At 26.3% G+C, this 26,858-nt stretch overlaps 2 protein-coding genes across 3 annotated transcripts in view; one reads left to right on the forward strand and one right to left on the reverse strand.

Moving 5' to 3' along the window:
- Positions 1-3,862: 3,862 nt before the first annotated feature.
- Positions 3,863-26,858, forward strand: part of LOC136075201 (uncharacterized) — a 43,306-nt gene continuing 20,310 nt past the window's right edge. Inside the window, exons 1-3 of one of the 2 annotated variants that reach the window (XM_065787670.1) lie at positions 3,863-4,133; positions 24,973-25,047; positions 26,729-26,800. In XM_065787670.1, the coding sequence (XP_065643742.1) occupies positions 3,964-4,133; positions 24,973-25,047; positions 26,729-26,800 (317 nt within the window). In that variant the 5' untranslated portion in view covers positions 3,863-3,963. Of the gene's footprint in view, positions 4,134-24,972; positions 25,048-26,728; positions 26,801-26,858 lie in introns of those variants that run through there. The other variant, XM_065787671.1, reaches the window with a different exon arrangement.
- LOC100205986 (ubiquitin-associated domain-containing protein 1) lies at positions 4,294-11,666 on the reverse strand. The gene is made up of 4 exons (XM_065787672.1): positions 11,421-11,666; positions 9,942-10,128; positions 8,024-8,202; positions 4,294-5,049 (listed from the first exon to the last, which is right to left on the reverse strand). The coding sequence occupies exons 1-4, from the start codon at positions 11,655-11,657 to the stop codon at positions 4,468-4,470; spliced, it is 1,185 nt and encodes a 394-aa protein (XP_065643744.1). The 5' UTR covers positions 11,658-11,666; the 3' UTR covers positions 4,294-4,467.

The raw sequence follows: 26,858 nt of genomic DNA on the forward strand, positions 1-26,858 counted from the left end.
AGAACTTTTTTATTTTAGTTTTAATAACATGGAAAACAATGTAAACATGTTTTTATAAAATCAACGTTAGGAAATGTAATGTTTTTATATATCGTAATTAAAGAAAAAAAATTCGTGTTGATATTTGTTTAAATTTTATTTTTGTATATATATATATATATATATATATATATATATATATATATATATATATATATATATATATATATATATATTTAATTGATAATATAATAATAAAAAGAGAAAAAGTTACTAAGTTTCTCGGAGTATATATTGATGAGAATCTATCTTGGAGAAATCATATTGATAATACCTCCAATAAAATCGCTAAATGCATTGGAATTCTCTATAAAGCAAGAAATGTATTATGTAAACACCAGTTAACACAATTATATTATTCATTTATACATTGTCATATAAACTACGCGAATATTATATGGGGAAGCACTCATAGAACAAAACTAAAATCTCTTTACCCTCATCAGAAACACGCAGCTCGCGCAATAAATTTTAAAAATTTTTCATACGAAACAACTTTTTAAAGAAATGAATATTTTAAATGTATATCAACAAAATGTCTTTAACATTTTATGTTTCATGTTTAAATGTAGAGAAAATTTGTTGCCAAACGTATTACAATATCTTTATTGTATGAAACCTAAAAACTAATATAATCTTCGAATTAATAACAATCTTATTGCCCCTTTTCGCCATAAAAGCAAAGACCAGTTTTTTGTTTCTTATCGAGGTCCTTATCTCTGGAACAAAATAGTCTTACCAAATTTTGATTTTTCTACCTAACTGACTTTTGCCTCATTCAAACAAAAACTTAAAAGAATTATATTTTTAATTGAAAATATTTTGATTTACTTTTAATTGTTTTTTTGTTTTGTTTGTTTGTTTATTCGTTGTTGTTCTATTTTGTATATTTTATTTATTTTTTAATCTTGGCTTTTTAAAATTTTATCTTGGTTTTTACATGTTTTTGCATAAAGTTGTATTATTATTATTATTTCACGTAAGACATTGTGTTTTTATCAAAAATTAACCATATATTGTAAAGGGCTTCATGACAAGATCCACATGATCTTCTAGAAGTCCTGTCGTTACTAATGTAAAAATTGTTAAATATAATTGGTTATTGTAATATTTTTAAACGGCAAAATATTAAAAAATATATATATATATATATATATATATATATATATATATATATATATATATATATATATATATATAGAGAGAGAGAGAGAGAGAGAGAGAGAGAGAGAGAGAGAGAGAGAGAATATATTACAACAAATTACATACGTAATGTTTGCCCTACTATTAAAGTAGAACAATCTGAGCTATTGCGCGTCATCATTCAACTTGCTGAACATGGATCTGCTGCCCACGAAAGGCAATCTGAAGTGTAAAAGGTAAGAGTACAACTTTAGCCAATCATAAATTCTATTGGACCATATTAGGCATAAATATAACTTTTTAGCTTCTAAACTTATTCACTTATAATTTTTTAATTACTTTATAAGGGGTCTCAAATCGTTGGATGAGCCTGGTGTCGAGCTTAAAAAGAGAGGCGATCATCTTAACAGAAGCGTTTTATAAACTTGGTTGATGTCAAAATAAAGCAAATTGTTTGAAGGAAAGAGACACGTCCACATGGTTTTAGTTAAGTTGATGCAAGCCTAAAACAATTTTCATTCAAGTCACGTAAATGATACATTTTGTTCAACAACTAAAAACCTCTAGCATTAAGAAGAAATTTATGTATATATATATATATATATATATATATATATATATATATATATATATATATATATATATTTATATATATATATGTATATATATATATATATATATATATATATATATATATATATATATATATATATATATATATACATATATATATATATATATATATATATGTATATATAAATATATGTATATATATATATATATATATATATATATATATATATATATATATATATATATATATATATATATATATCAAAATAGCAAAAAAGAACATTAAAAATATGAACAAAAAAAAAAGTAGTTACTACATTAAATTAAAACTTTAACGATTTTATCACAATTTTTGTAGAACCGCTAAACACTGGTAAACTGGGTTAAAAGCTGCAAAAAACTGTATTTTTGGTAATGGTGAGGAGGGTTTTTATCATTTGAATTATTTTAAATCTATTTTTTTTTGTTAAAGATTGTTTAAATATTTGTTGCTATGCTAAAATTTAAAAGTAGAAATCGTCTCCCATCTGATATCATTTAGTGTTATGGCAACGCAAATGTTTCAAACACTACATGCAGCAAGATTGTGATCAATACATTCATTATATAGAGAATGGTATGCTGTTTTACCACACCAATCACAATAAGACAAGTGTATAACTACTAGTAATGAAAAATACATTTCAGTAGGGTACCGTTTTGGTAACGTCAAATTGTTTCTTTGTCCGAATATCGATCCCACAACCACTAACGTTTTTAAGAAACTCTCTTGTTTCTGTGCAATGCTTGTCCGAACATCAATCCCGAAATGCTTACGTTACTGAAAAAAGATCTATTTTTAGAATACTATCTTTATGCTATTGAAATATTTATAAAATATTATCTTTATATAGTTTTCCTTCTATTGTTCACCCACTTATAATACGAAACATTAATAAACTTACCGACTGACCGACCACCCAATGATGTCACTAGGTGGTCGCCTCCTTATGTGCTATACATATATTTTTAAATTAAAAAAATGTCTGTACAAAGGTTGGTGTTTAAAAGGTCCAAGTTATGCCGTATACGTGGCATCTCTATCTGATTTATGGAAGATATGCACTTTGTGCAGTGGCTCGCTGGCGTATCTTCCACCAACTAAAAAAGTTCCACGTAATTAATTTTTAGTTTAATCAATCATTTTGTCAAACATACATTCACTTTATGTAAGAGGCATTAAGCTTTATTTCATTTGAAAACCGCCACGCAAATGATAACTTTTTTTTTTAATTTTATTTGGGTGCCCCAAGAAGTCCTTACGTTCTTATCATAGAGAACCACGCATGAGCATATAATTGGAAGTTCACGCCTCCTTCCTAGCCGATATCATAAAACTTGCCTTGAGGTTGGGTTCGAATCAGAGATCCTTTGTTTCTGAGGCAAGTGCGTAACGGCTGCTCTACTAACTTAACTCTAAGACTTCTCAACATCACAAGAATAATTTTTTTTATTATCATGTTTCGATTGTTTTTAACTGTTATTTTTGAGTGTTTTTTTAATTAACTATTTGAATAACTAGGTGTTCTTTTAACTGCCCTTGTCTTTTATTTACCGGAAATAAAGTGAAACGTTTTTTTTTTTTAATTAAATAAAGTTTCTTAAAAAACTGTAAAAAAATAATTATTCGATTTGTATATACTTAATACAATTCGAAGTTCTGTACAACTTGAAAATAAACAAAAATATTAAAAAAAAAAAAATTTTTTCTGTAAAAAGAAAAACAAACATTTTTATTAAAATTTATAACTGTTTCATTTAACCCCATTTTATTCTCTATCTCAAGTGCCTAAAGTTGGTTCTAACGACATACTTTTGTCTAAATTATATTCGTATAAATATTTGTTATAGTTAGCAAAAGAAAAAAAAACTACCTTTAAATATTTTTTAAGCTGAATTTTTAGCACTTTTTAGAATCCGGAGTGGTATCCACTCAAAAAACTTATTCAAAAAATAATATTTATTCAAAATAACAAATGATCCAAAAATTATAAATGTTTACAAAATTACCAAGACTTCAGTCTTGGAAAATCTTTTAGAAAATACTCTTTTAGAAAACACTCTTACCACTTTACAAATGCTTGCGTCTGCAATTTGACGTCATTTTATATTAGTCGTTACTAAAAATATTGTATACCCGGTTATAAAGCTACAAACAAGTTAAAGAAAATGAATAAAGCGATTATAAAGACCGTTTTTCTCTTCGTTTTTGTTAACATTTCTTCTCAAATTGATGTATGGAGTCAATGTATCAGACAAAATGAATTCCTAGAATGTCTCAATAATCCCATGGGAGAAGTTTTAGACTTAGTGGCGACCCCTAGAGGTGTGGCATTTCTGTAAGTTAAACACAAATTTATATTAATTGCATTATTTTGTTTAAGAAATGGATAAGTATCTTTATTTTCATTTATCAATAAATTTGGAAATTGTTTGAAAGAACGGGTTAACCTATTTGAAACCTGGAAAACGTTTGTAACAACATGAAATAAATGCATATACGACACTAAACAATATGATTAAAATGATTGTAAAAAATAATTTACAATATTTTAAAATCTTTAGATTTTGATAGCGATTTCTTTTACAATCAAAGTATACTTTGAAAAATTTACAAAAAAAATTTAATTGCAAAAAAAAAAGAAAAAACATAATTATCATAAAATTATAGAGTTAGCGCGAAAAGGATTGCACAATACGCGAAATTTGCAACAGCACAGGTCCAATTTCCGGATCGTTTATATATTGACCGCTGTTATTAGGGTTTTCTAACATATCCTCGAAAGCATGTAATATACGAGGATTGGTCATTCCTAGTTGAACCACTGGATGATCCATGATTGCAATATATAATGGTGATTGAGGATCGAGACCCCCATCAGGGGTTACTTCGGCGGTTTGACGATCACCTAACAACCAATCAAGAGCGCGCTCTTGATTATTTGCGCTGTATTTTAAAGCATCCAACACTTCGCTTTCTGAAAATCCCATTTCTTTCAGCTTGTTAACAGAGCGTGGATTTGGTACAAACTCTTTTTTTTTAACTAAGGACCGTTTCCCTTTTATTCTGCTCTCGGGAATATACGATGCTAACTCGTCGCTTGTGAGAGGTCTGTCAATATCAACGTCTTCAGAGTGAAGCAGTAGCCACTCCATGGCTTGAACGGGACACATACGATTTATTATTAATGCTTTGCGACAATGTGGTTCTGAAAAACCCATATCAGTTAGTTTTCCTAAGCATAGAGGATCAATCTAAAATTAATATAGAAAATATCATACAATATATCAAAACTAATATCAATTATATAAAAATTAAATGTATATATTAAATATAAATTATTTACTTAAAAAATATATAAATATTTAAATATCTTAAAATATATAAATATTTTAAAATATATAAGTATTTAAATATTTTAAAATATATAAGTATTTAAATATTTTAAAATATATAAATATTTAAATATTTTAAAATATATAACTATTTTGTGCTTTTTAAACTTGAAGTTAAAAAATTAGTTTCTCTAATAAATATTAAAATTCAAAAAAAAATTAAAATTAAATAAAAATGGGGAAGCTAAATTAAAGAAAAACTTAGATGGAGAAGGGAAATTGAATTGATAGATATAAGGGGAAACAGATCGCAAAGATAACATTTTTCTTTAAAACTGTCATGTCATGTAGTTATGCAACGCTCTGTGATTGTCATGATCGTCTGAAAATACAAATAAAATTTGCCAAACAAAAAATCCCTTAGCAAATTTCATGAAATCTTGCAAAATGTTCGGTTTTGGTTGAACATTGCAAAATGTTCAACCAAAACCGAAATTTTTAAAGGAAATCTCCAAAACATCTTTAAACTAATAATTAACTATAAAATTTTTTGTATATATTTTTTATTATTTATACCTTATTTATAAATCTTTTAAAACTTATTTAAAACATAATTATTTAGTCATGTTATAATTTAAAAACTTAAAATTTATTTTTGATTTTTTCACTCATATATACTTATAACCTTGAGTTGATCTTATTTGGTAACTCGTGAAAGTTATTCAGACATCCGCAGTGACAAGGAAGCTACCATTTTCTTTTTGATAAGCAACAATACATAACAACATGATCTTCTTTCATTTTAGAAGTTCAAATAAATTTTTTTTCTTGCTTACTTTGATGTATTTTCTGTTGACTTAAGCTCAGATGCAAATATTACAGCATCTGCCAAATTGAAACAATTAATTTGAACTTCTGAAATTATGCTTTCTAGAAATTCAAATTAATTTTCAGCTTTATTAATCTCATTTTATCATATAATAATGTATCAGAGCATTATATATTATTTAAGATAGTAAGTAATTTTTATTAAAAAAAAAAACCTATATTATTAATTATTATCTTGCTTCAATACATATCCCAGAATCCCATGCACTCTTTTGTAATTGGGGATTAGATGACTTTAATGCAATTTTTGTTGTCTGACGATCTTGGTAGTAATTGATCGTTAAGTAGGCTGAATGATTTTGTTTATGAAAACATAATTTTTAAGTTTTATTTATATTTATTTATTTACTACTTTATATTTATTTACTTATAACTGAAAAAATTTAATTTATAAGTTTTATATATATTTAGTTTTAGATGTTTCTTAAAACATTGTTGCTTATTAGTTACATTTTTGGTTCCTAATGATTATTACAATGAAGAAATATGATTAGAAAGTTAAGCAACATTTTTGCAATGTTTTACTGTTACCTAGGTTACCAAAGATTTTAGCTTACTTTGAAGTAAAATATCTATTAAAAAAAACCAAAATAAATTTTCTACACTCATAATAATATACAAAAACTAAAATTTGAAAAAAAGGATCAACAAGAATATGAAATTTTGTTATTTAAAAATGGATTTTTCAAATAATAAAAATTTCTTAAAAAAAATTCAAAATAAAATTAACTTAATTTAAAAGGTGAAACATTCACTAATTTTCTTTTAATTAACTTTAGTAAAAGTATTATTACTACTACAAGTGCATTTTGACTACATATATATCTACTACATATTTATTTATGGATGCATCTTTTCCACCTCTGATGCATCTCAAATAAGTTTTTTTTTTAAATGAAGTATTCAGTTTTAGTGCTTTTTTTTTAAACTTCAAATTCTCTTTAATGTAACCATATCAACATGTGGCAGATGGAGAGCTAGAGTGAGCTTGTTTTATTAAAGGATAATTTATTTAACTCCAATACTATTTTTATTAATTAAGAATAACTAGAAAATGAAAAACCCTTTTGAAACTTCCTCTAAAACAAAACCCTTGAAAAAACTCTTTCTTTTGAAAAAACCCTCATATGAAACTACCACTTGATTTAGTAAGATTCTAAGGAAGATACTCTTTTGAGACATGATTGGTTTTCAAATATTTGTTTTAAATCTTTCTTTAAGTTATATTTAATTAAAAAAAAATAAAAACTATGCAAATAAAAGTTGGAGATAAACATGAAACTTAAAAAATGATAGCTAATTATTTAGTAGATAAATTATTAAGTAGATTAAATTTAATTATTTAGTAGATAAGTTATTTAGTAGATAAAATTTTAATTATTGAGTAAATAAAAATACTTAAGGAGTTTTTATATTTATTGTTTAAACTAAAAAATATGCAGAGATCATTTACGAAAATCACCCACTGCAATGGCTTCTGCAATTAACACAGATAATGAATGTCAGCATTCATTATCTGTTAACATTCATTTTCTGTGTTAACATTTTTAGTTACATTTTCTTTTGTAGCTTTTTTTTGCTTACCTGTCAACTAATTTTATATGGCTTTTGCACACCAATTGTTGCAATGTCAACTCGCAATTATATGGTTCAGATTTGCAGCGGGTGATTTTTTCAATGATTTTCTGCAATAATCAATTAGTAGCAGAACTAGAACTAAAATTAATCTGGTCCCTCCATTTGATAAATTGCTGTTAACAATTTTTTTCTTAAACTTCACCTAAATACTGCATTAGTTTAACAGAAGGATGTAAACACACAGACCAGCTGGACTCCATATACTTATTTCATTTAAACGATGATGAACCCACTAATCTAAGTAGCTAGCTGTAAATATTAATTATTTTTAAAAATAACATGTAAACATATATAAATACTTACTATATACAAATAATTTAAAACTACATTTATTATTAAATTATTATTATAAATAAAAAAAATATACTGGAATATCATGATCCTCCGCTTCAGTATCTGAATTTTGTTCCTCTTCATTATTTACATATTGCAAAAGACTGGCGACTTCAGTTAATGAAATAAGAATCTTCTTTAGCTCACCAAAAAAGTCAAACATTCCAGGACATCCTATACCTGTGTTTGTAGCTGCAGTACCTTTCTCTTCACCTATAAGTAACAAAATAAATTATTTTTAACATAAAAATGATAAAAAAGTTAAAAACATTTTATATTTGATATAAATTATTTTATATTTTAAATACAATTCGTCTAAAAGCGCATTAAATTTTTTTTTTTTTTTGAACATTACTTTTGAATTTTTTTTTTTTTTTAAATTCAAAAAATTTAAAAAATTTAACTTCTATTTTTTCCTTTTGAAATTTCCTCAATAAAAGAAGCTCACTGCTCAAATAAACACTTATGGGCCATAGTCATAGTTCATATCCAACCAGCCTAAGTATACAAACATAAGCTTTATGGCAAAATGGATTTTCTAATCAAGAAAACTTATAGTCAGAGAATTGACAATGTTGAAAATTTTACTCCTGATTTCTTATATTTCCAATCCTTTTTGTCCATTCCCAAAACAATCATTTACAGTTACACACCATAGATTGTTGTGTTTCAGAATATTCACAAAAGCACACCTTATTGATTACTTGCTAACCATAAACTATACTACACAGGACCCTTGATGGCTAATCAAGGAATGAAAAGACTTTTTTTATCAAAGTATCAACCCTGATAAAGCACCAAGAGACAGTATTTTACAAAAACAGTAATCTTGTTTGCAAATATAAAGACTAGACAAGAAAGTGCACAGTTGCTATTTCGACAAAATCAAAAGTTGAGAACACTTTTCACAACAGTAAAAGAGATAAAAATTGTCATCTTTAATTTACAATTACAATATGTCAATAAATAACTGTGATAGGGTAGATCGTAATAATTCTCTTGCTACAACATGTTGAGTTTCATGTTGCCACTTAAAAAAAAGAAATTGCATCCATATTAGGTGCTCAACCTGAAAGGCCTTTTTTTATCAAAATAATTGTTATGAACAATTCATATAAAAAAGTCTAATATTGTAGAGAAAATCATAGTTTCCTGTGTTTCCTTGCTTAACTTTCTTAATTTTCATTTAAAAAATTATTTTTATGCCTTTCAATTTAATACAATTTGTCGGCAGTTTTTTTTATAATAGTTTTAAATATTTATAAAAAATTGCTGTTATGAATAACTTCATATAAATTAATAATAAAAAAAATTAAATATAATTATAATAAAAATAAATAACAATAAAAACAAAAAATCCTTTAAGCCTTCCATAACAGGGAATATTTGACAAATTTAACATATAAAAGATATTCCCAACTCCTCTACCTGTTGTTTATGTCGCTCACATGATTAAGGTGGTGTAGAAGAGAATCTAATGGTTTTCGGAAAAGCCAAAGCAAGTAGTCTTTAGTGGTGAGAGTAACTTTAAATAATAGATAATAAATAGAAAAAGCAATATTTTTTTTAGAAGATTTAAATCTAAAAAGTATATTAATCGCTTTGTTGTACCAAGGTTGCAAGGTGCCAATGGGAGTGTTGGTATTAAAGGTGGCTTTTATATTAAAAAAGGTGTTTCAACAAAATATGACATCCGCTCAAATAGCATGTACAGTCTAGGCATACATGAAAAAAAAAGTAAATTTATTGTCCTAGCTCAATCATCTGATTTGAACCTAATCAAATCTATTTGGGAATTTGGGCAAAAAAAAAACTAAAGACTTTTAAAGCACTGTACATACATTCATAATATATATAATGTATATTATTTAATATTTATAATATATATATAACAATAATAATATAAAATATAATCATATGCATATACATACATAATAAATAAAATAAAAAACCTATATGCAAAGTAGCTTTTTTGATTGCAGGCAAATCTGGTCCTTTGATGCTACTACTTGTATATTTGAAAGGATTACCAGCATCTTTGCGCTTTGGAAAAATTAGAAACCGATCATCATCAATAAGACCTTCTTGTTCAATAGTTTTTTGGTCTTCTAAAACACGCCGTGGTGATAATAAAATAACCTAAATTAAATTTTTAGTACATAATTAAACTTTTTTAATGCATAATTATACAAAAATATACAAAGAATGTACAAAAATAAAAATATATTAATTTATTTTGAAATGGGTATAAGTGCAAATTGTCTTAGGCCAGTTTTTGAAAAAACTGATGTAAGTTTGAACTGGCCCAAGTGCGTACTTGGTGTAAATGCAACCTTGCATAAGTGTGAATTGATGTAAAGCAGCTTGCAAATGCAAAGCAGTTGCAAAAACTGCATAAGTGCAAACTGACATAAGTGCAAATTGGCATAGATATACCAAAAGAATTTACAAACATTGGCAAATGTCTGATTTGGCATAAGTGCGATTTGGTATAAATGCAATCTAGCATAAATGCAAAGCAGTTACAATTACTGGCATAAGTGCAAATTGGAATAAGTAAAAATTGGCATAAATGCGCCGAAAGAATTTGCCAACATTGGAATAATTATGAATCCGCATAGATCCAAACTGTCATAAGTGCAAAGCAATGCAAAAACAGACATAATATATATATATATATATATATATATATATATATATATATATATATATATATATATATATATATATATATATATATATATATATATATATATACAGACGTTGTTATAAGATTATAGACAGAAAAGCGTAAAGTATGTTAACGAAACTCAGAAAAGCTTACATGCTTACATTGTTAAAAGTTAAGTTAAAAGTAAGCATCATTAGCACATTTTAAAGTGATTGTAATTAAATTTAACTTTTAAAAACTTTAAAATCTTTTTTAAACTATAACAAATATTACTTATGAAATCAACTTTAGGTAAAGAAAAAAACTATTTCTTTAGTAAAAAAGTTGCAAAAATGTTTTACATTCCTTCAAAATTAGGATAAAATTTTTAATCTTAAAATCATATTCAATTCAAACAAAAAAACTCTTAAATTTTTAATTTTTTTTTTATTAACTCAGTTTGGGATTTTTTCAAGTATAAAACAATTTATTTAAGTGTTTACTAAATACACTTTATCTTGAGACAATTTAAATAATACAATAAATAAAAGTTTTAGCGTGACGTAAATGGCTTAGCCTTAACGTAAAACTGCCATTTCATGCGTAAGATGTGTAATGCTTCTATATTAGTTTTATTATTATATATATGATTTAAATGTTGATATCTTGCATAAGAGTATATATATATATATATATATATATAAATATATATATATATATATATATATATATATATATATATATATATATATATATAAAATTAATGTTGCAGAAATTTTACTTTATAGTTTGGGACATCCTTTGCACCTTCTTCTCCTAATATTTTTTCTTTAATTGCTTTAATTTGGTCTCCAGCATAAACTGTAATTAAACTTTCTTTTCCATCATGAGTCATAACATGCACAGTAATTTGTCTACTTTGCTTTAGCTCTTCAAGAGCCAAGATTGGTTTAAATTCTCTCATTTTGTATATTATGACTAAACGATAAACTAAAAACATTTTTAATTTAAATTGCATTAAACTGCAAAAGTTATCAAAATAAAAAATCATTCTAAATGATTATTTTTGAACTATAGTATATATATAGATATTTTGCTTAAATATCTATATATAATATCTATATATATATATCTATATATATATATATATATATATATATATATATATATATATATATATATATATATATATATATATATATATATATATATATATATATATATATATATATATATGTATATATATATATATCTATATATATATATATATATATATATATATATATATATATATATATATATATATATATATATATATATATATATATATATATATACATATATATAGATATAGATATTTTGCTTTTTCTAGCAAATAATAATCATCTAAATCAACTAAATACCACAATTAATCAATTTGGTATAGCTTATTATTTCAAACTAGACACACACGCCAAACATAGTGCACCAAAATCAGAATTGATATTGAAAAGAATAATTGAACTGAACAGAATTGAAATTCTGTTATATAACAATAAGGTATTAAATTATTAAAAATTTAAACACACATTAAATAAACACTCAAATAGAAAAAATGCAGAATAAACAATTTCTTAAAATATATACTTTTTTATGTAGTTGGTTATTTTTGATTAAATAACTTAAGCAATTTAAATCGTCTTATTTTCAAAAAATTATTACTATAAAATAGTTTAACTATATGCAATTTGGTTTAATGTAATTTAGATATATGATAAAAAATGCTACAATTTTTATGCCTACACAGATATCAGAAAAGTATTTGATATGCAAGTTTTAACCACCATAACCTATTGAGGCAGACACAATATCATATAATGTGCTACCTTCCAACAATGCACATCAAAAATATTTTCATCCACCCATAAATTTTTCAAGTGTAACTTTTTATTGAGTTTATAAGTATATTTTTAACTGAATTATACCAATTAAACATAATAATATGACACAAAACAATTTTTTATATTAATGAATAATAAATAAAATATAGCACTTCAAAATAAAAAATATTCATCTCCTAAACATAAATCAACTAAAATTGTTACTGAAACTTAATTCATTAGTGTTCTGATAGCTTGTAGGGCCAGCACAAACTTTTATTACCTTGTACGATAAGTTATTTATAGTACAAACTAATTTTTTAATAATTTCAAAGTGATTAAGCTCTGTGATTATTGCTGTCCATTCACATTGTTATTCCCAATTTATTCCACATATTTTGGATGAAACTGTTATTTAGACACATTGATCCATACGCCCTGACACCAAAACACTTCTTCAACTTTACTTCACTGTTAAACACATTTATGTTTTAAGCACTTAATTTGGTTTCTTCCAAACTTTTTCTTGATCTGATGAAAATACATTAAATTTCAACTCACCACAAAAAAGAAAAGAACTTTAATAAATCCATAATTTATTGTTAACTTATTTTAATATATAATAAATCCTTTTAAGTAAAATATTTTTTTCAAACGAGATTATTTTTTTATTAAATTAAAATTTATGGCAAATCAAATATTTCTAATTTCCAGAATGTTTCTTGAATCTAAAAATTTAATTTCCAGAATTTATTGCTCATTAATAATAATTTTAAATTAAATTCACCTCCTTAAGGCTCCATAAAGAGTAACTACACTTGAGCAGGCTACTTAACTTTTGTCTTACCAATTTTATATGCAACTTTCTCTCATAACACTAAACTCCAAAACACATATCTTGTTAAACAAGGTTACTTCATGAAGAAACAAGTCAAGCATGGTACTTTAGAGGCGTAGACTGGATTTGAACTTTTGATTGCAAGTCGAGTGTTCTAGTACTAATCTACTGTTATTAGTTGTTCTTAAGGTTATTCATACAGTTTAAGGATACGATTTTAAATTGTGATTGTAATTTTAAAATTCCAGCAAGTTTTAAAGTTCTTATTTTAGTATTCAGTATGAATGTTCGTAGAATAACTTAATGATGCACTGATTCAATTTTTTGTGGATGCTCCATTTTTATGCTTACATCTTTCTAAATAAAAAGTTTTCAAAACTTGAAAAATTTACAAGATTGGTAGATGACAACATTCTTTAGACTGCCTACATAAAAACTTTACACAATAGCTGAGATCTTTTTTGTGTTATTTTTTATAAAACTCTGACAAACTTGTTAATACTTCTTACCAATAATAACAGATTGAATTTACAATTTTTGCAATATCCAAAACTATAACCTTAGTTTGACAAAATTATGGATATACCATAGATTGTCAAAAGAATGTTTGAAATAAATGTTTTGAGATATTATCCCTTCATAAAATAGTATCCTGCATCCTTTTAACAAACCTGACTAATGCTATACCTGAAAAGCATTAATAGAAGCAAGTTAGCACACCAATGTAATTAAAATCTTTTCTGAAACATTGTTGTGAAACACAAACTTTGGAAAAAATAGCACAAAAACATTTTGAAAGAAATGAGCAAAATGTTTTAGATTATGATTTATTTACAGCAAAGATTTGAAGTTGAGTGAGAAAAAAAAATTTTTTAGTAAAATTTATTAACATTTCAATAAAATAAAGCTTTTTAAGGAAAATTTTGAGCATCTCTAATTTTCTTTTAACATAAATATTATAAAATTAGTTTGCATTTATAACATAATTTCCTATCAAAATATCTTAAAACTTTATTAATTATAAAAATCAAAAAACCAACTAAACATTGCTATTGACCTATAAAAATAACTAAGTCATGGAAGTATTACACAAACCACTAAATAACAGCTTTCCTTTTTATCTCTTCATACTTTTGTAGCGGTAATAAAAAACAGCATCGGAGTAGGTTTGAGTTAAGAACCTTTACTAATAATACCATTAATTTTTTTCTTTTTTTTTTTCTTTAGAAGAAGAATAAATGACTATACTGTTTTTAGTTAAACTCATTTAAATTTATCTAACTCAAACAAATAATTCTTCCATAATTCTAATATATATGAATTAAAATGTTTCACGTAAAATATTAGTGTGAACAAAATATGTAGAGAAAAATAAAGACTTGTTGTATTGTAAATATACATAAAGCAAAATTACACAGCTATCTAGTAAACTTCGATTTTTTGAATTTTTTTTTTTTTTTTTGGTTTTTTTAATTTGTAAACAAAACTCTAAAACACTAAATTTTATCGTAAAAATTAATAATAGATGTTGGCAACCTCAATACCAGGTTACAAAAAGAATTAGTATCGAAAATAGTATAAACTAAGGAAATTTGTCATAGAAGAGCTGCAGCTGCAAATCTTTTAAATTTTTTTTATTAATCATTCTTTATTAGTTATTAAGGTATTCCAAGAAGAGGATCTTATCACAAAGTACCATGGAGAAGCATTTAACCAGGAAGTTTACGCTTTCTTCCTTACCAATGTCACATATTGGGTAATTATTTCTTTAAAAACTCGTGCTATAAACACACACAAACTAAACATCCGGGTTATTCGGGTGGTTAACTATATATGCATTAATGGTAAGGAAGAAGGCCTAAGTTTGCTGATTAATTGCTATTACGCGGTGCTCTGTGATAGATAAAATCATTAAAACTTATAAGAGCACCTAAAGAAAGGAAAAAGGAAAAGAAAAAATGAACACCGTAAAAAGAAACATACCGTATTTATAAATGCAGCATCTAGTTAGTTTAACGTATTACTCTGTATTTTTAACTTATTTAATAACACAGGCCTACAAAAAATTTATTGCATTGAATTTGACACTTGTTCTTACATAATTTTGATACGCTGAATTCAAATCTGGCATAAGATTTTTATTTAAAGCTACAGACTTTTTGAGATAAATGTTTTTTTTATTTTGCAAAACATTTTTACAGATTTTAAATTCAATTGGAAATGCTAGGATATGTTTTTTACAATAAAAGTTGTTTACAAAACTAAAACAAAAGCAGAAAACAAATTAAAATAAAATAGGAACTATTTAAAATGAACATTTTATAAATATCCAAATCCTAGCAAAGTTATTAACTTTTTAATAACTTTGCTAGGACTTGGATTAATAACAAAATCATGTTTTACTTTAGTTTTTAACGAGATTGCAGATTATATTGTTTAATTACAACTGGCCAAGATGACTATTTATCTATAAAATTTTATACTCATTTTGTATCCAAGATCAAAAAAAAGTTTTCAAAATTTTATCAACGAAATCTGAACAGTTTTTTTATTTCCAAGAAAGTTTTTTACAACAACCACAAATGACAACCAAGCCGTTTTCTCTTTGTTATTCATTGTTTTAATAAATTCTTTATCTTATATTAGATAGCAAGTTTGTGGCCCATTAAAAACTCCTTCCTTTTTTTTCTCGATTGACGAACCTGTTAATGATGTAACTATATACTGAAAACAATCACTATCAGTTTTCAGTGCTTTAACAAATTGTTTCATGAGCCCAAGTTTAAGATGGAGAGTTAGAAAAACTATTTTATCTCGACTAACAATGGGTTCATTCAAAATATTGTGCATATGAGTCCACTGTGAGTGTCTTGCGAATGAGCCATTCCTATTGTATCCAGTGTTAATTTCTTGCTCGACTGTCCCACATAAAGAGATAACATCGAAATTTTGTAAAACCTTTTTGCTGACCAAGTAGAAAGTTAACCATTTTTAGATCTACACAAATAATCCAGTTGTGTTTGTGATACTTAATCAAGTTAAGCACCATTTTAATGGCATTGTAAGTTTCTCGCAAATAAATAGAATGACCAATTGGTACAGAACCAAAAAAATTTGTATTGTGCAATATGAGGCATTTGAGGCTTCACTTTGAGCTATCGATAAAAAGTTTCCATTCTGTTTGATTATATACAGAAATACCCAACTGTAATAGGAGACCTGAAATATCAAGACAGTAAACAAATAAATTGACTTCTAAAAAAAAGTTAACAAAGGTTTCATCTCTTGTTTTAAAGTAAGAAACTTTTGAAAAGCTATCGAGTAGGTTTTTTTCTATTAAACGTGACGCTAATACTTCTGCTGCTTATTTAGAAAGTCCTAAATCACGAACTAAGTCATTCAGTTTTGTCTGACTAAAACGCTGAGGCAAATTGAATTGTTTAGCATTAGATAAGAAATCCTCCGAATCTGGTAAAAATTCTTCTGCTTCTGTAGCAGATATGCTTTGTTCATCTTCTGACGAAAATGAACCTTTAAAAATTGGAAATGGAATCTCGTTAGAATGTCGAATTGGTCTAAAAGATTGTTGGAATTAACTATTTTTTGCCTCTTTATTTTGCCAATACCAGTAGTATCAATAAGATAAAAATAGCAGTTGTCAATGTGATTTAGTGATTCCCTCCCAACCATGGAGACTCTAAAAGGTAAATTCCTTTTTTTTCCTTTGTCCAATCTCGAAGACTTTCGTCAAAAATATGGCACACAGTTTGTGGAGCTTACTTTTGTTTTGGTCGCCAAGTTTAATATCAAAATACGATTTATATGCTTGTTTTACAAAATTAGTAATGTTTTGTCTTTGTCGAACACGTGTATAGCAACCACAGAGATAACAGAATGAATTAGGATTATGCTCGCACTTATGTCAATTTGAAGAAGCCATCATATTATATATTTGATCTAAATATTATATATTTGATCTAATAAAAACAATGACATGGTTACTATTTTTATAACTATTGAATAATATATGAAAATCGTAATTTTTAAAGAATAAATAAATTGGTTATTGCAAAAAAACTAGAGCTTGCAAACAAAAACGGACCTTATATTTGGATTCAGCGTATAAAAATACATCAGTTTAAATATCTCATGCAACAGGAAAAAAGTATTTTTTTGTAGACCTGTGTAATTAATGTTTTATAGAATATCCTATTTTTGATTATTAACTTTAGTATATATTAAGACATATTAAAAGTATTCCTTAATTTAAAGAGGGTTTTGTGTTAAAGGGGCTTTGTGCCAAACAAGGGCTTTGTGTCAAATATTTTAAAAATCATATTGATTTTATATAATTTGAGAAATGCTAAAGGAATGTCTCAAGTTTCTAAGATTTTAGATTTCTAAAATGAGCAAAATTTCTTTAATGTATTTAAAACACCAGCTGTATATTTTGCTTGGTTTGTCAATGGAGCTGTTAAAGGACTGAACACTGCTTTGTACAAAAATACTCCTCCCTCGACTTCAATACAAGGACTTTTAGCATTTTTATTGCAAAATGCTCTGCCACTAAAATGAATAAAGTTACTCAAATGTTTTTAGTTTTTAAAGTTTATCAATAAAATTATTGATGAACTAATGAACAGCATCTGTTCCGTGATTTTGATGGTCTGATATAATATAGTAACTATGACAGACATGTTTTTCATCTTTTTGAAAATACACAACAAAGGGGTGTAATGCTGCTGCGCTATTATTCTAGTGGAGACCTTGCACTGTGTCCTTTATTATAAAACCATAGTTACCAGCTATTTATAAAACCATAGTTACCAGCTAGTTATAAAACTATAGCTTTTGCAATCTCAATGAGAATTAAAACTTAACTTTATTTTAAGTTTTTAAATGTTGCAACTAGGTGGTTTAACTTTATAATTTAAAATAATGCTCTCGTAAATTGCAAACCATCTGAGGCTAAAGTATATTAGAAACTTCAATCTTTCCATTGACAAAAATTAACCTACTTGATTAACATCAATCAAACTGCCAATCTAATTAGTCAAAACATCTTTTCCTGGACAATTATCACAACTACACAGCATACAATATTTATTTTCTAAATAACAGCCCATAAAATCAGCTTTTGTAATTCGCTATTCTTGGAATTTACTGAACAAGAAGCTTTACATTTTGATGGTACTGACAGATATTAACTGCATGCATATTAGAAGCAACACTCACAGGTAATCACCACTTAATTTACAAAATTAGACAATCAAATTTTAAGATAATTTTATTTAGATCTTGTGTCCATTGGGTAAAAGAAATTGTTTTTGAATATGATAAAATTACATTTTCATCACTTTCTTTTTCTTTTGGAAAAACCCTTGAACATTCATCACATTGATAGAATTCAAAACCTCTGCAATTAGTATTGCATTGCGGTAGTGATGTAGTGGTAAAGCGCTCGCTTCACAAGCAAGAGGTTCCGATTTTGATTCCCATCACGTTTCTGGTAGTACCACGCTCAACTTGTTTCTCCGCGTAAGACCTTGTTTGTCAAAGTTTGTGTTTTGGAGTTATAGAGTTGAGAGAGGGTTATCACCACAATTAAGTTGCCTCCTCGTCTATAGTAACCTCGGCTTTATGGAGGTAAATTACCATAAAAATCTCTGCAATTATCTCTTACTTATCTATCTAACAGATTTTTGAGAAGATTTTGAAATTTTTTTTTCTTTTAAGTTCTCTAGTTTGTGTTTCAGACCATTTTGAAGTCGAATGTTTTGCTGAGTTGTGGTGCTGCTTTTGTCGAATGTACTACTGAGTTGTTGTACTGCTGACTTGCTATTGTCTGGAATGAGTGTTAAAATAGTATTTTTTCCCGCCTTCAACATTGTTTTGAATTAATTTAAGTTTATTCGAAAAATCAGTTGTGGTGCAATGGTTAGAGTTTTGAATCAGAACCAAGTATTCAAGGTTGGTTGCGGGTAAATTTTTCTCCATGGTGCTCTATGATAAGACCGCTAGATTATTTTGGAGCACTTAAATAACTAAATAAATTTTGTTATTTTATTTCAAAACGTTTAATTAAAACAGTTTCCTATTTACCAAAATTCCAATATAAATATCACTTTCTTGGTATTTGTTTTCCTTTATATCATAAAGTTCGCAATTCAGTACTTTTCTGAATTTAGTGCAGATTTTTTGACAAAGAATTTTTAGACATAAAAATTTGAAAATGAGAGACTAATAGCTCTATAAGAATCTAAAAAACAAAGTTTTTAAATGGAGATTTTTTTAATACCAAAAGTATTAGTTGAATGTTAAAACTTACTCCCATTTTTTTTGCATGCTTTTTCAAAAGCATTGTAGGATTACCACAATACCTACGGACTACAACAATACCTACAAAATATCTACAAACTACAACAATAACTACAACAATACCTACAACGATACCTACGGACAACAACAGTATTTACGATGTTCATTTTTTTACTTCGACAAGTAAACTTTCTTATGATGACTACAAAATATTATTGGGATTCAATTTACTTTTTAAAAGACCGAGACTTTTAGTTTTGATTTGATACTGATTTAAAGCATTTTTTTTTTAGATTTACTAAATTTAATAAGATGGCACTGTACATTCAACTAATTTTAAAGACGTAAACAGTTTATAAGCTTTAATTAACAAATCACAAATAACATTTTTTGGTTTTTAAAACAACCCGCCATAAAAGAAAAAAAAAATTCAAAATTTTTTATTTCGTAGCTTTCCTAAAAGTATCCATAGCTCAATTACGACTATAAAAAATTTAGAGAACGAAATCGACTTGTTTAAAAGTTATTAGCCGTTAAAAATCATTATAAAAATTAAAATAAAACTTTTTGTTTGAAAGAAAATATTATTTAAATACTGTTTTCCTAAGAACTTTAAAAAAGCTGAAATTTTTTAATCTTATGAATATGTAATAAATCACAAGTTTTAGAAAAATCTGAGGTGTCTTATAAAAAAACATTACTCTACTTAGGATTGAATGGCCCCGCTATCAATTATTCATCTTCAGCATCTTCAAAATGACTGAAAAGATCTTAAAAGATTAAAAGAAAATTTGTCGTAAAGTGAAGAGGTTGTATGGAAGGGGATGGGTTAGTGACTTTGTGACAATTTGTTCAAGGAGCTGGGATTTTATTAGATTAATAAATTTAAAAAAATATTTCTTTTGATTAAAAAAGTGTTTATCCAAACATAAACACTCATTTCATGTACGTACACTGCGACTAATATATCATTTATCCAATTATTATAAGTTTCCCTGAGACACTAATGATTTCACTCGTTTGTTAATTTATTTTTTGTTATTGTATTACCATCCGACCGCGAATATTATTGACAAAAATCAATCTTAGTATATATACAGTTCGTAACCACAACATATTGTATTATTACTTTTTAAATAACCCGTAAATGAGATAGTGTAGTTTTCTGAACCAACCAGAAGATCACATTATTATAGTTACATTAACTTTAACATTCAAACACAACCGCTATTTGTTTTCTAAAAGCTTCGAAGACGTCATCCACAGCATAGATTAATGAAGACTCCGCTGCATCTGCGTCTTTCAATCAATGATATTGCTGTAGCCACAGTCACGGCTATATCATCGAGAAAAAAAATTAATAATAAAATAATTATTAAATAAAAATACTAATATAATAACTATTAAATAACAGTAATACGAAAATACGAAATAAACATAAAGTATTTTAATCTTAATATATACTCCGCCGTGTTTGCATTATAAGTAATGCCTACGACACAACACTTAGTTTTTGCCAATCAGCTAATTACATATTTATCAAATTAATTACGCTTGAAGATTATTTGTCCGTTTAATCTAGGGTTAGGACTATTGTAAATGTAATGAAAACAATAACAGTAACAATAATTATTGTTATTGTATTAACTTAATTTAGAAACAATAACAATACTTGTGATTTACAACTATTGTAATTCTGTAATACAATAACAATAAATATTGTATTGCAATTCATCTTTATAAAACAATAACAATATCTGAAAAAAAAATGTATTGTAATGACACACTACAATAACAATAAATATTGTATTGTAATTCGTCTTTGTAATACAATAACAATATATTGTTACTGTAATAAAAGACATTAACATTTTTATTAAAGAAGAATTATTATGTTTAACTGTTTGTGATACTAAAGTTAATTTTCATATATATTTTAAGTTCCTTTGCAGCATTAAAATCAAGAGGAAAAAATAAAAGGGCTGAATAAAATAATTTTTGAATGTTATTTTTCATAATAGTAAGGCTATCATCAGACAGGCAATATTTTGCGGCCATTTAGAGCTTAGAAATACATCACAAGATAGGTGATGCAAAATCTAAATATGTAAAAAATAAAATTTGCAATATATTGCAAATCTGTAAATAAAAATTGTATTGTAATGTGTAATTGTATTTAATTTTTACAATTACAATTACAATAGTCCTAACCCTAGTTTAATCACTGTTAATTTATACAATTTTAGATAAACTCTCGGAGTACAAAAAATAATGTTAAAAAATAGTAATTAAATTATATATATATTAAAATGTATTAATAAGTTAACTAAAAACAGCTAAGAAAGTTTAAAATATTATCATATTTTTAAATACAATCATATTTTAAATTTTCTTAGATCTTTTTTGGTTTTAAAAACCCCCAAAAAAAATTATTAGGGATGAGGGCTTACAAACTTATTGCTTAATTTTAGGAAAGAAAGGTCAGTAAAGCGTGACGATTTTTAGCTGGAAAGGGGTCAGGGATCCAAAACTGTCAAAAATAGCTACGTAATTACTGGATGACCCCTTACATAGCTAAGATGGCATGTTATGGGATGTTTATTTTATGAAATTCTCGGCGTTACAAAAAAATTTCAACATTGAATAAACAGCATTCAATGTTATGCAGGCATCCATGGAATAATATTCATGTGAAGTATTGTTTCTAACAAAGTAAAAGGTTAGCTTTAGTTTTCGGTATACAGTATTGACGCACAATTAGCCATTTCTTGGCAACAGTATAAACTTTAGTTGAAATATAAAACCAAGCAATAGCTACATATCATCAAGAAGACAGCAGGTTGGTAACAAAAAACAAAACAAACTAACTGCAACAGTTAGAGCACTTTGAATACCCATGCACAGTAATTAGAGGACTTGTGTTAGAATCAAAAAGTACAAGGTTTGATGCCTGATCTGGCCATATATATAATATCAGTAAGAAAGATGGAGTGGGCTTTCTCGTTAAATTCTCTTCCATGGTGTTTTGTGACAAAATAGGTTTTTCTAGGAACTCCTAATGAAAACTAACAAGAACAACTAAAATATTAAACAAAAAAAATCAAAGCAATTTATGTTTATGTAATAAAAGAAATTTGTATGTTTCTTCATAAGAAAACAAGTATTTTCAGCTCTAAGTAGTTCAAAAATCATTGTTTTTACCTGAACCATGAAAATGCTTTATTAATTGAAAAGATTGGGTTTTATTCAAGTATTCAGCTATTCGTGTTGACCGTTTGATGATTCATTATCGCGTCCAAGTTGATCCTTTAGAGCTATGCTTTGGTAAGTATAAACAAAAGAGCAGTACTAGATTTTTCGTAAGCTGTTAAAAAGTATGCAACAATAAAAAGGTTTTGGCAGTAAGAAGTCTGTTAAACAAAGATATTAATTTGTTTGAAGAGAATATTTCTCAGACATTTAAAAACTCTTCTTTTTGGAAACAATATGTAAATTAAATATGTAAAAACTTTGTTTTCTACACAAATGTTAGAGTGTCAGCTTTCTAAAGAAAATGGAAGTTGTTGATGCTATAGCAAGTTACGTTGTCAAAAAGTTGTCCAAAAGTTTTGGCAAATCTGTGGTAGAAAAATGGTTTCTATAGACCAAGATGATAATCCTACAGTTAAGCGGTCTAAAATAATTTTATTTTTTTGCTTGTTGCGCTCTCGTCAGTGGAGACTTTATAAACATAAGGAATATTTATTAAAATGAAAAAAGAAAATAGATTGCTGTCCCATGCCGTTGATGTAGCCGCATGCTACCACATACGATGCAACAGCAGGCTATAAGATAGTTGTTGTCTATACTGAAGCCAATAAATATTTCTTAAGGATTAAAAGTCTCATAACTGTAGTTTTACCCCAAGATGTTCTCAATAATAAATACCTGAAAATATTGTCCAGAGCGTAGTTTTATGTCCAAGCTAACCTTTATTTGATTTTATCATTTATTTTCTTAGTATTATTACTAAATATTATTACTCCTATTCTTATTAAATTATTCTTTTTCAATTTAACAGTTTGTAAAACAAATTTTAAAGATTTATTATAGCATGTTGATTTTATTTGTGATCCCAAAAACCAATAAACACACTAAAAATACGCCGTGCAAGATAACGCGGGGTTAATACATCTAAGGTTACTTTGACGTGTGGACTTGATTCTTGACCATAGGCCAAGAATCAAGCAAAAGTTGGCGGATTGTTTTACATCGGATAAATCTTTTTAAACTACATGAAATGAAATTAAACAAAGCAGACCCTAAATTAAAAGAGTAATTCTTAAAAAAAAAGAAATGCACCAATAGATTAAATGTTAAATCTTCAAATCGGTTTTTGATCATTTTGACATTTGCAAAAAGTTAAAATCTAGCAATATTGCATAATATTGGTAAGAACAAAATATCAAAACCTAAAAATGTATAAAGTTTTCTTGTTGTTTCTGAAATTAAACCAGACACTAAAAAATGTTTGTAACGAAAAAATCCAACAAATAATTAATGCACCCCGGTATTTCGTCGTAATTAGATATTGAGCCATTAACGTGATGTGAAGCTTAATAGTTCGAAAACTTTTTAAGAAAAAAAAAATTAATCATAAATTAACATACTTTTTAATACTTTTAAGTGGACACTATCAGAACTGAAGCTAATTGATATCTTTCAAAAAATAACATAACATTACATTTTCATTGTAATTTCACAACTTTTCAAAGCTGCTTATTTTTAGAACAAAAATGTAGGTTGGTGCTAATATATATTTAAAATGTTTTGTTTGTCAATATTCCGATGATAATATTACCCCTCGTGATGTAACTTTAACATTTACAGCATAAAACATACTACTGTCAATGTTACCTCATATGCATTGACAGTTGAACCCCAAAAACAAAATTAATTATCTATCAATAATGTTAGATAACTAATTAAACTCTTTATCAGTTTATGGCACCATTGGTAAATATGTTGCATACCAAATTTAGTTCCTCACAGCCAAAAAAAATAACAAATATTTTCTTAAGATGTGTCAATGGACACTTTACCTTACCGAAAGTTGAAATTTTCTTATAGCGCGTTATTGATTTATTGATTGCACGTGTACAAACAAATCCCGTTTTTATAATGTTTTTGTTTAAAAATGACAAAGAATAACACAATGCCAAATATTACTTTATTATTCTTTAATACTCAAAAAATTACCTATGCTTTTATTATTACTTTTTTTACTGTTTTTTCAAAAATTTTCAGAAAAGATAAATACAACTTTTTTAAATTTTTAGAAAGTTATCAGGCAACGGAATTCAAGAAATTAGAAGTTTGTTTGATGGAGGAACTTCTAGCTATTTACTTGGGCTGTAAGAATGTTGGGTTTATTTTTTCTTTAGGGTTTATTATAAATTTATTATTATATAGGGTTATTCAACATTATATTTTTTTATATCTTGAGTCTTATCAAAAACAATTCTAGTTGAAATTGATATAAGTCAAAATATACAATTAACTCTGATTTTTTTTTATTTTGAATTTTAGTGTTTATTTTTAACATTTTGTTATTAGGCAGCTATCTTGAAAATAATGCAATTGTACAAAAATTTCTAACAGTATCTGTACAAGAGTTCATATATTTTGATTTAAAAAAAATCCAAATTTAGTCATAATATAGTCCTTTAATCTCTTTAATAAGATTAATTGCATTAATCAAAAGTATAGTAAATATACGGTTGCTAGGGAAACAGTTTTTTTAGGTCCTTTTTATTAAAGTCTCAATATTAAACTTTTAAAAATAGGGCGCCATGATATATGTAAACATTTTGGGAATCTTCATATTTTTTCAGTCATTATTTTTAACTAATCAGAATAGAAAGCACAAAGTCAATCAATAAATGATTTTTGAATATGTTAATTAATTTTGTAAAATGTACTTTATTGTTTACATGATTATTATTGTTCATATAATTTACAAATATAAAGCTTTTTTGTTTTGAAATAATCTATTAAATCAAAGCAGGAAATATTGTTCTTGACATTCTAACATTTCTTTTAAATTTTAATAATAAAACACATTTAAATAATTAAAAAAAATTTTAAAATCAAAGCACGTAATTTTTTGAGTAAATTTATTTCACATCTAAAAATGCACAAACTTTTTATTGCTACTCCATATTTTTTTAACCATAAAACATAATAAAACAACATGTCATTTTTAGCAATAATAATTATTTTTTTGTTATTGTTGAGTAAAATTTTCATTGAACAGTTTTCTAATGGTAAAATGTAATCCAGTACAGTCTGCCCCATGTCCTGCTGCTTGTAGTATTTGCTTTTCTAGACAAAGGATACTAAGAAGTAAATTCTGACTTGAAATATCCCTGGGGCTATTGGTTGAGTAAAGGCTAGAGGTTTCTCAATAAAAATCTTGGGTAGATATTAACTGCATCCAGCTCTTTACTACTTTTTGTAGATGGCCTTTTGTAGAAATTTAGATGGGTAAGAAGTAAAACTGTGTTGACCTTTACTTCGTCTGGCATAGATGTAAATCTGTTTTAAATTGTTTCCTGCTGGATCTTTTTAACTCAACTCATAAATTTTTGCTTGTGGCTTCATGTTTGTGGCCTCCTATTATCTCCTAATGAGGTTATAGCTCTAAAACTCAGTTTAATCATTTTGAAGTTTGCTGGTAGTAAAATTTTCAAACCTCAAATAGAGGCTAAATCCATAAGCAGCTGTAAAACATCAGAACACAAACAGTCCCGTGGTTACATTGTTAGTGCTTTTGGTGTTGAGGCAACATTCATTTACTGGTTTTGGTTGTACTAGATGTAATTATAATAATTGATTTAAAAAAATATTCTTTTATGTTAAAATTATGGCAAAATTTTCAAAATTATCGAAAATAACTGTTGTAGAGAAAAAAATTTTTTCTGTAAATAGCCATTTGTAATTTTTGTTTAAGATTTTTTTTTTTTTTAAGTTTTCAAGTTATACAAATGTTCATTAAAATGAAGTTCATTAAAAAAATAAAACCATTTGTTTTAGATTTATAGATAATAACCCTATTTCTATCATCGAAGATGATGCATTTAAAATCTTTCCATCTTTAAGAGAACTGTAAGTTGTAATTATATTGTTCTTCATCAATGTTTATTTTAGAATTTATAGTACTTAT

The sequence above is a fragment of the Hydra vulgaris genome, chromosome 01 (genome assembly GCF_038396675.1).
Source record: "Hydra vulgaris chromosome 01, alternate assembly HydraT2T_AEP".
Classification (NCBI taxonomy): Eukaryota; Metazoa; Cnidaria; class Hydrozoa; order Anthoathecata; family Hydridae; genus Hydra; species Hydra vulgaris.

What these genes read in the sequence shown, in the direction of transcription:
- LOC100205986 (XM_065787672.1), bottom strand. Translation starts at nt 11,657, where the DNA reads ATGCAATTTAAATTAAAAATGTTTTTAGTTTATCGTTTAGTCATAATA. An exon ending in AGGATGTCCCAAACTATAAA is followed by an intron (nt 10,129 to 11,420) that starts GTAAAATTTCTG and finishes AATTTAATTTAG; the next exon opens with GTTATTTTATTATCACCACG. An exon ending in AAAAGCTACTTTGCATATAG is followed by an intron (nt 8,203 to 9,941) that starts GTTTTTTATTTT and finishes TGTTACTTATAG; the next exon opens with GTGAAGAGAAAGGTACTGCA.